Genomic DNA, 12,923 nt, shown 5'->3' with positions numbered 1-12,923 from the left:
CCAGGGCTAAGAAATGGTTCAGTGTAAAATGCTACATCTGTACTTATTTTTTTTTTTTAAAAAATAGTATGTGAAAATGCTCCTAAGGTGTAGATTCCCTGTTTTGTAATGTAAAATATTCATCCTTACACTTTGTTCAAAATGTTTTTAGGATTAATGCTGTGCACCCAAGTGTGATTGTGTAACTAAGACAGTTGTTCTCAACCCATGGCACGCAGGTCACATGCAGCCCAATTAGCACACAGCTGCGGTCCAGCTGTGTGCTAAAGGCTACAGGACTCAGCTGTGTGCTGATGGCCCTAGAGCTGGGGTCCTAGCTGCCTTGCTGCCTGGCCCCTGCAGGCCTGGCTGCACTGCTGCCTGACCACCGCGGGGCCGGCTCCAGGGGCTCGGCTGTCTGGCCCCGCTTTCTGGAGGGTCTCTGAGTGGGGTTGCTGGGCATAAGGGTCTGTGAGGGGGTTTGGGGAGGTGCGCTGTGGTTCTCAACCTGCAGCCCAGGTAACATATTGTGGGCCGCATACATGAAAATAAGTTGAGAACCACCGAACTAAGAGCTTGTTAACACACAAGCTGTACCACTTTAACTATACTAGTATACTTAAAGCAGTACAACCATTTGGTATGGATACAATTATACCAGTATAAATGTGCTTTATACCAGTATAGCTATTCCCGTATGGGAAGCGGAGTAAACTATACTAGTATAACGCATCTATATATCAATTTAACTGTGACCATGCTAGGAGTTGTATAAAATAACAACTTTGGTTTAAAAAAAAAAAATCACACCTCTTACCAAATACAAATCCTATACCAGCACACAACTTTGTATATACTAGTCCTAAATTTGATAAAATTCCAGCTGAAGAATGAGATACTGTCATAGATCTACAGGTTTGGTGCTATGACCCCAGCTTTGGAGTAGTCTCAGGAAGGATCCTTTGAGTGTGCCAGACCCCCTTGGGGTCTCACTCTTCCTCCAGGGTAAGCCATGTGGTTTTCTGCCTCCTTAGACTGAACCTCTGGGCTTTCACACCAAGAGCTCCATTCAGTAAGTCCCACTGAGACAGACCCCTGAGAGACACTTGTACAATCTTAGAGAGCAATGCACCTCCACTAGCATCTGCAGTGACACTCAGCAAGTGTTGTCAAACTGTAGGGGTTTATCTGTCGACTAGAATGCAGCATAGGAAGACCTTGGTTAGCATAGAAAAATGAATAGGGCCCTACCAAATTCATGGTCCATTCTGGTCAGTTTCACGTTTTCACATTTTTATATCGAAATTTCACGGTGTTGTAACCATGAGGGTCCAGACCCAAAATGGGGTTCTAGTGAGATTGCAAAGCTGTTGTAGAGGGGTCATGGGATTGCCACCCTCATTCTGCACTGCATTCAGAGCTAGGCTCTGAAGGCAGCACCCATGGAGCTTCCTACAGCTGCAGGAGGTTCCCGGAGGTGGAGGTGGGTGTGGGTCTGATTTCCCCTGTGCTGCTGGGAGTGTCCCAGCCACGCTAGGGAGGGACCAGACTTGCTCTTCCCCTGCACGGCTGCACTTGCGGGGAGATCTTCGCCCTCTAGCCCTTAACTTCCATCTCACACTGCCCCCATCCTTTGTTCCTGAACTGGGAAAATGCTTCTTGTCTTCTTGCAGAGAAGAGGGACAATCTGTGGTCATTGGTTGCCAGGTTTCAATATCCCAGTGATCTGCTTTGTGGTTTCTCCACTGACACGGGGATTAAGGCCCAGTTAGTCCCAGACAGCTATGCTGCTGACCAGCAGCCTAAAGCCAAAGGTGCCTCTCACACTTTTGTCTTTAGCCTGCCCTGAGAGTATACAGACCTTCCCATCACCACCACCACCCGAAACAGGTAACGCTACAGTATATGGGGAGACTGAGGTATACATAGTCTTCATAAAAATATTGCAGAAAATGCCAACTTAATCACAAATGCTCAGCATGTGATATGAAAAGAATCTTAATGACAGTTAATTTGTTCTATCCTTGGGTCATGGCCAGTAGTGGATTTTAATCATGTTTTGCCATTTTGGGGGGCATTTTAGAGGAGAAAAGCATTGATAATGTAGTAATTTTTCATAAATATTTTTTCCAGGACAAAGAACATAAGTGTCCCTTGGTTTGTGGACGCAAACTCAATTGTAGCCTTCATAGATGTGAAGAACCTTGTCACCGTGGCAACTGTCAAACATGCTGGCAGACAAGTGAGTATATTACAGTACATATATTTATCTTTAGAAGATTAGTGCACTGTAGACATTTTAAATGCTGATCCTTTAATAGGTTTATTCTTTGATTAGGTGTATTATTGAAAGTGCATTATTTTTCTATAATAAAAATTCAGATGCTGAAGATGATCATGATTGCCATATTTTGCCATGAGTAACAAAATTGTATAATTGAATTAGATGGGCTTACTTTATTTGTTAGATTTAATAATTTCACTACAGGATTTATATTTAAAAAAAAATAATTTCAGTTAAGTTTACGTACAGTTTAAGGCCTTGATCCTGCAGTCACTTAGGAACAAGATTAACTTTACAGACACAAGCAGTTCTTCATAAGAATTAAGGTCCCAGTTGTGTTTCATCAGTTTTTTTTTCCACAAGCACTAAATTTATTTTAAAAGGTCTCAAATTGAAAGTGTTGCAGACTGGCTTCGTTTAGCCACAGAACCAGACTCTATAAATTTTTCCATACTGGCCCAATTGTGTACCTTAACTCCAGCCTAGTGGGACCACCTATAGGAATGGAACTTATGTCATCTCCATGCTTTGGAGATTCTTGGACTCTCTGCTCAGATGTCGAATTATGGAAACGTCTGTGGAGTCAACACCTGTCTACTGATACTGCACTGAGACCAACACACAGCCATCAAATAGTAATAATTTTTGGTGATTACTAAAATGTACAGATTCAGACATGTTTTGTATGTGTTGGGGTTTGATGGTTAGAGCAACATAAATAAGTGTCAGTTGGGGGTGTGAAAAAACCCCACGCCCATGACTGACATAGTTATGCTGACCTAACCCCCAGTGTAGATGCAGCTTCTTCCATCCATGTAGCTACTGACATCCAAGGAGGTGATGTTCCACATAGACAGAAGAACCTTTTCTGTCATTGTAGGCTGTCTCTGTTACAAAGTAATGGATGAATAGCTATGCCAACATAGCTATCCTGGTGTAATCTCCATAGTGTAGCCATACATAGAGTTTTCATTTTATTCCTTGTCCCCAATTAACCCAGTCTCCATCTTTCTGTGTTTAAATGCATTTTGCTACAGAAATGAATCTTTAGTTAGTTAGTTAGTACCCATTACGCCTCTGGCATTTAGGGCAAGGAGAAGCTTGTCTATTTCTGGCAAGTCTTTCAATGGTTCCCAGCTCTGCCCCAGGTTTTTCAGCTCTGCTTTCACATTTCTTCGTCATGTTATTTTTGGGGGACCACATTTTCGTTTGCCTTCAGGTGTCCATCTTATTGCTATTCTGGTGATGGAATCAGTTTCCATCCGAAGCACATGGCCAATCCATCTCCAACGCCTCCTGGTAATGATGATGCTCATCTTCTCTTGGCTGCATTGTGTAAAATTGTTCTGGACCAAAATATCTTTAACTTATCATTATTGCTTACAAATTGAAATTATAGAAGTTAGGGTGGGAGGGGAAAGATCATGCAGGTCACATCCTTCAATTTGGCCATGTATCCTCTTAACTGTTCATCTGAGTATAATGTAATCTCTTTTAATCCTATGTCTTCATTGACGGTGCTTTAACTACCTACTGGCAGCTATTTTCTTTCTCGCTTCATTCAAGTTTTTCCTTAGATCTAAAACAAAGGACAAATTTGAGATAATCACATCACTTCTTTGTAAAGTGTGGATATGTTTTTCCTTTCCTAATAGTTTCCTTGCAAATATTTGTTTAGCACAGTCCTTCCTTTTCTTTCTTTTTGTTAAGGTTAAGAGTCTGTCATGGGTATTTTTAGTAAGTCAGGGCTGATCACAGGCAATAAACAAAAATTGATGGAAGACCACAACCTGTGCCTGACTTTTACTAAAAATACCCTAGTGAGGGGAGGCAGGGATGGGAGGAAAAAGACAAATAGTCAGAGCACTGCTGGGAGCTTGCAGCTGCTCCGGCCCCTCTGTTGTTCCTGTGGCAAGGGCTGACCTAACCCCAGCCACTGCTTTGGCGGGCCCAGGGTGCTGACCCAGCCACTGCTTCAGCCCTGGGGCTGCTGTTCCACTAGACCCCAGGGCTCACCCCTGCTCCAGCCCTGTCCTAGAAGAAGTCATGGAGGTCCCAGAAACATGACATCCATGACAGAATCATATCCTTACTTATAATAGTCTTCCTCTTGTTTCCTTAAACTGTAATCTTTCCTGATGCATGATACCTTCCCACGTTTGCCACTGAATGTCCTTTATATGACAGATTTGTGCGGTGTCCTCTTTGATAAAGCTTCCAAAGTATTGTGCATGAGGAATTAATTTTAACTTTACCTGTTTATATATAACGTTACTATATTAAAAACAAAACAAAACTACATTTAAAGAATACTAAGGTTGCAAAGTAAGGCACTCAAAGACTAGGAAATTCCTGAGTAAAGGTTGCCCATGCAGCCTTAATTTGGTCTCTTTATACATATCCATTATGATATATGGTTGGTCATTACCTGATAACCTACTATTTAGTCCACAGGATCCCTGCCTCAGTCACTTTACAGAATGAATAGTGCTCACTGAATGGGTACTTACTCAGTATTTCTTTTTATATTACTCATTCATGTGGAAAAAATAAATTGTCATTTAAATAATGAGACAGGGATAGAATCCAAATCTCCAGGGCAGCATTATCATTTGTCTAAAACACAAGACAATTATTTCTCTTCCAGCAGTTCCCTCCCTTGTTCATATACACCTTTCAACTTTTGCAACAAATGATGCAGGTCAACAGCCTTATTCACTGAATAACCCTGATTCATTCCCTGAGCACTGTAAATCCTGTCCACTATGAGTAGGGATCCTGGGGAAAAAATAGCACCTGATCATGTAATTAAAAACTGTATCATAATACATGCACATCAGTGGGACAAATTAATGTTGTGCAGGCAGCGTTAATTCTGGCATATCCTAACTTTTGAGTGCTTGACTTTGCAACCTTTATAATGTTCTTTTAGCGTAGGGCTTTTTTGTGTGTCACTTCCTTGATTTTTAAAAAAGAGTTTATTTGATGTGGAGCCATACAACATGGGTTATCAGCAGAATCAGACCCTATAGACCACAGGATAGACCTCTGTTACTAAGGCTATGTCTACACTAAAAACTTTGATTTACCCAAGTCATGTTGGCATACAGCAGCAGAAGTTTTGCATATCCCTTGGGCACATGCATACTTGGTTGTTTGCATTGTCACTGGATGTACATACCAGGAGTGCTTGTGTCGATGCAAAGTGCAGTGCAGCACAGATAGCCTTCTTGCCTTCTTGCCTAATGCCTTTTGCAAAATTTTCACAATGTGTTGTGGAGTAGAAATGAGTCGTGCCAGGATGTCTGGGACTTAGGGGTCAGGTTTCCAAAATGTAGCTTTCTCCATCCCATAATGCCATCCATGGCCCATAATTTTCATGCTTTTTTATTAAAATCCACAAACCTACTTGACACTTTTCAATGTCCACCCTCTGATACACAGCTCTGCAGTATTCTTATGAACGCTATTCTTATGAATGTTGCAAATATAAGGCACATATTTCTGTATTTGAAGAACTGCAGGAAGTACCACAGCAATGGAGGATATGACGATTTGTTTGAGGACAGTTTAAGGGACGTAGCAAAAAACAATTCAGATTGATGGTTGCCACTCACGGAGCAGCTGCACGTGGTGAAGTGCTGCTTCTGGGCCCGAGAAATAAGCACTGACTGTTAGGGTCGCATCATAATGCAGATTCACAATGACTAGCAGTAGCTGCAGAGCTTTTGGATGCAAAAGGCCAAATTTCTGGATCTGTATGTCAATCTTGCCCCAGCCCTCCACCATAGGGACACAGGAATGAGAACTGCACTGACAGTGAGGAAGCCAATGAGGGGCAGCTTGCAACATTAGATTGCTAGTGGCCAGTGGTAAATCATTTTGGAGTTGGAAAATACACATACGGGACATTGTCATGCAAGTGCTATGCAGGACTGTGACTCTCAGCAACATGCCTCCAGACCCAGTGGAGTGTCTGCCCACCTTGCTCCAGATCTCAGCCCAAGGACCAACGGCCAGTGTATATAAGGGTGACACCACCATGCTAACTGTCTCTTCTGGAGTCCATAAGGCTTCCGCACATGCTCTACAGCATCCCTACTCCCTTCCTGCCCTGCCACACTGGTAGGCACCAGAAGCATCTACAGCATGGTCCCCATTTCCCCTTTGCTGGGATCTGTACCATGCAAGGGGAATTGCTTACTTAGGATTCTCCTATCCAATCCTTTTTAGATAAGGATCTCCTTCAACGTCTATTGGTCTCTTTCTCTTCATCACCAGATGAGGCAATACTTGCAGAGTCTACCTCGCCCCCTTCAGATGATTTCCGGGCTGACCAGGACTTAATAAAAAGGATGATTGTGGCTCTGCATATCTAACCAGAGGAGGTGCAAGAAAAGTTGCACAGATTAGTGGACGTTTTGACCTTTGTGGGGCCCTCTAAGGTAGTTCTCGCTATAAATGAAGCTCTCATAGAGCCCATCAAAATCTTATGGCATACCCCATCCTCCCTTCCTCTCACTGTTAAAAGGGCAGAAAGGAGATATGTCCCTTCTTAGAGAGATGAATATTTTTACAACACCTGGTTCCCTGATAGTGTCTGCTGCAAACACGGAAAGCAGCAAGAAAGCTGGACCTCTTTGGTTAGAAGATTTATTTCACAGGAGAGTTACAACTGAGAATCACGAACCAGCCAACCACCTATCCCACTTCCTAAGTATTTGGTCCCATGTCACCAGTGGGTCCTAAGCACAGTGATACAGGGGTACACCCTTTACATCTGTCTCCACTTCACACTCCTCTTCCCTGTTCCTCTTCAGAATCACACTCACAAGAGTGTGATATTCAGTCTTTCCTCCTTGTTGGGGTCGTAGAGGAAGTTTCCCTGCCTTTCCAAGGAAGAGGATTGTATTCCTGATGCTTCCAAATCCTGACAGCAAAGGAGGGTCTCAGGCTTATTTTAGATCTAAAACAGATGTTTTCAAACAGGGGAGGTGCAGGAATATGTCAGGGTATGTATGATCTGTATACTTTTTTTTTTTTTCCCCCCTTTTCTTTCGCTCTTTCTTCCCCTGACATCAGCCCCAAGCTGGCAGCAGCAGCGCAGAAGGGTGACAATGGGGCACTAAGTCTGCTATGAAAAGTGATGACAAATATCACTTTTCACATTCTCTCCGTTACTTCTAAGTCTGCTGTGAAAAGCAATATTGGCGCATATCCTTTTTCACATTGCCACCCTTCTGTACTGCTGCTGCCCAGTGCTGCCTTCAGAACTGAGTGGCACGGTATATGTACTTGGGGGAAGGGAGAGATGTTAACAACTACAGCCACAAAGAAGGGGGGCCCAATCAAATAAGTTTGAGAACCACTGATCTAAAGCAACTAAACAAGTTTCGGAAGAAAAAATTCTTGATGATTACTCTTTCTTCTGAAATCCTTTCCTTACAGACTGGGGACTGGTTCGCTGCTCTTGACATTGAGAATCACGAACCAGCCAACCACCTATCCCACTTCCTAAGTGTTTGGTCCCATGTCACCAGTGGGTCCTAAGCACAGTGATACAGGGGTACACCCTTTACATCTGTCTCCACTTCACACTCCTCTTCCCTGTTCCTCTTCAGTGGTTTGAGCATTGGCCTGCTAAACCCAGGGTTGTGAGTTTAGTCCTTGAGGGGACCATTTAGGGATCCAGGGCAAAAATCTGTCTGGGGATTGGTCCTGCTTTGAGCATGGGGGTTGGACTAGATAACCTCTTGAGGTTCCTTCCAACCCTGATATTCTGTGATCTCTTGACTTAAGGGACACTTACTTTCATGGGGCAATTCATCACAGCAAAGAAATTTCCTCAGATTCGTGGTCAGTGAATCCTACCACCAGCTCACAGTTCTCCCATTTATCCTTGCTCAAGTAAGGAATCCACGGGTTGTCTTACTTGGATGACTAGCTATTGAGAGGCCAATACAGGTCCCAGGTACTCTCCAGCAAGGCCCCTATCCAGTCAGCCTTCCACACACTAGGACTCCTCCTAATTAGCACAGAAAAATCTATCCTGACTCTACTCTCAACAAGAATTCATTGGGACAGTTCTGGACACCACACTGGCCAGTGCATTCCTGCCACAAAAGAAGTCCAAGTGTGACAGAGTGGGGATTTTTCCTTGTTATGTTGTATGTGAGTCTTACTCTTTTGCATCAATGCTGTGTATTCCTCAGTTTCCCAGTGTATTGCACCAATGTTTAGGTAGTGGGAATAAGAGTGTGTGGCTTTCACGGGGGCTGCTCCAGCTGCCTGCACAGATGCTATGGCCACCCCTTTGTAACCTGAGACCCAGGACAGGGATGCAACCAGGTGAGTCTTGGCCCGGGAAGCAAGACAAAGGCTGGAGGAGGAGCAGTGAGCCAGGCAACTGGAAGGGAGTCAGGCAACTGGAAGGGAGTCAGTCTCGGCTGGCTTGGGTGCAGGGGAAGGACTGGAGCCCTGGTTCTGGGCTCCCTCCTCGCAAATATGGACTTGGATTAAAGTCACTGATTTCTGTGCCAACAAGTTTTGTTCTACACTGTGTTCCTGTCAACTAATAAACCTTCTGTTTTACTGGATTGGCTGAGAGTTATGTCTGACTCTGGAGTTAGGGTGCAGGGCCACCTAGCTTCCCCAGGAGCTCCGCCCAGGTGGACTTGCTGCGGGAAGTGCACGGTGTGGAAGGGGATACTGAATGCTCCAAGGTCAGACCGAGGAAGGTCTAAGCTGTGTAAGCTTCTTGCCCTGGAGATAGTAAGCTCAGAGAGAGGAGGCATGTTCCCCCAGAGTTCTGACTGGCTTTGTATGGAGTAGTTCCAGAGCATCACCCCAGTGACTCCGTGACACCAAGCAATGCAGCCAGGGCCAGCTCTAGGTTTTTTGCTGCCTCAAGCAAAAAAAAAAAAGAAAAAAATGGCCAGAATGCCACCCCCGGAATTGTGCTGCCCCAACCACGTGCTTGCTTTGCTGGTCCCTAGAGCCGGTCCTGAATGCAGCTCATTGTACTAGATCTAAATTGCTCATCCTCTCACTACAGTTCAAAAGTGCTCAAACTTCTAGGGCTCATAGTTCGGCATGCAGGACTGCACTTCAGGGAATTACGGGCTTGGCTTACCTCAGTATACTCTCCAGCCCACCATCATATGGATAGGGTAGTTGAGATACCTGATTGACTCTTGTCCTCCATGAACTGATCGATAGACCCATCAAATGCTAGCACAGGAGTTCCCTTTGCTGCTCCTCAGCCGACACTCATTGGCTCTAGGTTGGGGATCTCACTTAGGTCCCTGTCTAACTCTGGAGCTTTTGTCTTCCTAAGTCTCCATATAAATATCAGAGAACTCAGGGCCAGTTGTTTGGCTTGCATAGCATTCTTCCCACATATCACAGGGCAGAGCTTTAATACCTACTGACAACACAGCAGCCATGTTTCATGTAAATGGACGAGGATCCTGGTCAATCAAGTTATGCTAAGAGGCAGTCTTGTTCGGAACTTTTGCATCAGCCTCGAAGTGGCTTATCATCCAGGGATTCAAAACACTCTGACAGACCATGCAAGCAGATTGTTTGCAGGCCACTGCAAATGGTCCCTTCATCCAGATGTGTCCAAGGCCATTTTCCAGTAGTGGAGTACTCCCCTACTGGACCTGTTTGCAACAAATGAAAATAAAAAATATCTTGTTTTGTTCCTGGGTGGGATAATTTCCTCCTAAACTGGTCCAAAGCCCTGCTGTGTCCCTCCCCTATAGTTCAGCTACAAGGTCATGTCCAAGGTCAAGCAAGATTGTACTCACATCATACCAACAGCCCCAGCGTAGCCTTGCCAATATTGGTTTTCATCTCTACTAGCCCAATTGGTCAGACCCCCTCTGTCACTCCTGAGAGATGCATGTGTCCTCTCCCAGGACAACGGCTGCCTCCTCAGTCCCAATCTATAGGCCTGTTAGCGTGGATGCTTCATGCCTGACTTCCTCTGAATGGTGTTGCTCTGAAAGAGTAGAAGAAATTCTCCTGAATGCTAGGAAGCCTTCAACCAGGTCTAGTTACCTTGCAAAATGGAAGAAATTGTCCATTTGGTCTATGCAAAGAGATGTCCATCCAGCCCAAGTTTCAATTCCACATATCCTGGAGTATGTTCTGTTCCTGAAGCAACAAGGGCTTGACTTTAATTCCATCAGAGTCTACCTGGTGATTGTCTCAGCTTTCCACCTTCAACCCTTTTCTCTTCAAACCCTATGTTTGTTAGATTTCTAAAGGGGTTGGATGGACTATACCTGCAGACCCATAGCCCAATTCTGCAGTGTAGTTCTGACAAAGTTTGATGGCTCCCCTCTTTGAGCCACTAGCAACTTGCTCCCTATTACACCTGTCTATGGAAGTGGCTTTCTTGGTCATGATTACCTTGGCTAGGAGAGCAGGAGAGCTGCGTTGCCTGGTGTCAGAACCTCGCTACACAGTATTCTTCAAAGATAAGGTTTTCCTTCGACCTTATCCAGAGTTCCTGACTAAAGTGGCTTCAAGAAATTTACTTACTACCCTTCTTTCCAAAGCCTCATTCAAGTAGGTGGGAAGAGAAACTCAATTCTCTAGATGTTAGAAGTATTAGTCGGATCCAGGCTTTTTATCTGGATAGGACTAGCCCATTCAGATCATCCTCACAGCTATTTGTAGTAATTTCAGAAAGAGTAATGGGCCACCCAGTGTCTACAGATAATCTCCTCCGGGATTTCTGGCCGGATATGTCTGTGCTACGATTCTGTGGATACAGAACCTCTATCTAAAGGGGTGACTCGGTCAACTAGATCAGAGGCAGCTTCCACGGCCTTTCTTGCTCAGGTGCCCATCCTGGACATTTGCAAGGTGGCATCCTGGTCTTCAGTCCACACATTTACCTCCCACTGTGCCATCACTCATGATTCTAGAGACAATGCCAAATTTGAATGCCTGGTCGTGCAATCCCTGTTCAAATAGATTCTGAACCCATCTCCAGCTTGAACTGCTTGAGAGTCCCCCACGGTGAAATGGACATGTTGCAATCACTCAAAGAAAAAATGGTTACCTACGTTTCCGTAACTGTTGTTGTTCAAGATGTGTTGCATATGTCCATTCCACAACCCACCATCCTTAAGAACATAAGAGAGGCCAAATTCCCGGATCAGTGGTCCATCTAGCTCAGTATTCTCTCTTCCAACAGTGGCCAATGCCAGATGCTTCAGAGGGAATGAACAGAACAGGGCAATTATCAAGTGATCCATCTCTCATCCAGTCACAGCATCTGGTAGTTAGAGGTTTAGGGACACCCAAAGCAATAGGTTGCATCACTGACCATCTTGGCAAATAGCCATTGATGGACTTATCCTCCATGAACATATCTAATTATTTTTTGAAGCCAGTTATAGCTTTGACCTTAACATCCCCTGGCAATGAGTTACGCAGGTTGACTGTGCATTGTGTGAAGAAGTACTTCCTTTTGTTTGTTTTAAACCTGCCACGTAATAATTTCATTAGATGAGCCCTGGTTCTTGTATTATGTGAAGGAGTAAATAATGTTCCCTTATTCACTTTCCCCATACCGTTCATGATTTTATAGACCTCTATCATATCTCTCCTTAGCTGCCTTTTTTCCCAGATGAAAAATTCCTGTCTTTATAATCTCTCCTCATATGAAATCTGTTCCATACCTCCACATGTTTTTGTTGCCCTTCTCTGTACTTTTTCCATTTCTAATGTATCTTTTTTGAGATGAAGCGACCAGAACTACATGCAATATTCAAGGTATAATCATACCATGGATTTATATAGTGCCATTATGATATTTACTATCTTATTACCTATCCCTTTCCTAATGGTTCCTAACGTTGTTAGCTTTTTTGGCTGCCATTGCACATTGGGCAGATGATATCTGAGAACTATCCATAATGACTCCAAGACCTCTTTCTTGAGTGGTAACAGCTAATTTAGAACCTGTCATTTTGTGTGTATAATTGGGATTATGTTTTCCAATGTGCATTACTTTGCATTTATCAGCATCGAATTTCATCTGCCGTTTTGTTGCCCAGTCACCCAGTTTTATGAGACCCCTTTTTTAACTCTTTGCAGTCTGCCTTGGACTTAACTGTCTTGAGTAGTCTTGTGTCATCTGCAAACTTTGCACCTCACTGTCTACCCCTTTTTCCAGAACATGTGAATATGTAGAATAGCACTGGTCCCAGTAAAGATCCCTGGGATACCCTGTTATTTACCTCTCTCTATTGTGAAATGACCATTTATTCCTACCCTTTGTTTTCTGTCATAGGTTCAATTATATGTACATAATTAAACACCTTTAATGCTTTCCCTGTTAACTTAGAGAGCAGGACAGCTATTCTCTGGCCCTCAGTCATGTTCTGCAGCCTAGTGATCCTTTCAAAGATGGTCAAATATTCCTCAGTGCAAACAGTTTCCTTGTAACTAGGGCAGAATTTGTCCCAGTCATTTGATCCTTGGAGAGGAGTGCTTGCTGCCTGAGGGTTTTGTATCCATGCCTCCAGCATCCCATGTTCGTGATTTCTCCTCCCACTTCCACTCCTCTAGTTCTGTGGCTCACTAATGTGCAGCTATTTCTGCTGTCTGTTTCTGCTTCTCAGCTTCCAGGGCTCTTTGG

General features: G+C 44.0%; 1 protein-coding gene across 1 annotated transcript in view; it reads left to right on the top strand.

Moving 5' to 3' along the window:
• Window positions 1–12,923, top strand: part of NFX1 (nuclear transcription factor, X-box binding 1) — a 235,223-nt gene that overhangs the window by 121,996 nt on the left and 100,304 nt on the right. The window contains exon 13 of the mRNA XM_032803700.2: window positions 2,113–2,221. Coding sequence (XP_032659591.1) covers window positions 2,113–2,221 — 109 coding nt within the window. The remainder of the gene's footprint in view (window positions 1–2,112; window positions 2,222–12,923) is intronic.

The sequence above is a fragment of the Chelonoidis abingdonii genome, chromosome 2 (genome assembly GCF_003597395.2).
Source record: "Chelonoidis abingdonii isolate Lonesome George chromosome 2, CheloAbing_2.0, whole genome shotgun sequence".
In the NCBI taxonomy this organism is placed as follows: Eukaryota; Metazoa; Chordata; order Testudines; family Testudinidae; genus Chelonoidis; species Chelonoidis abingdonii.
Note: the sequence above shows the minus strand (reverse complement) of the source record. Positions and strands in the feature narration are given on the sequence as shown.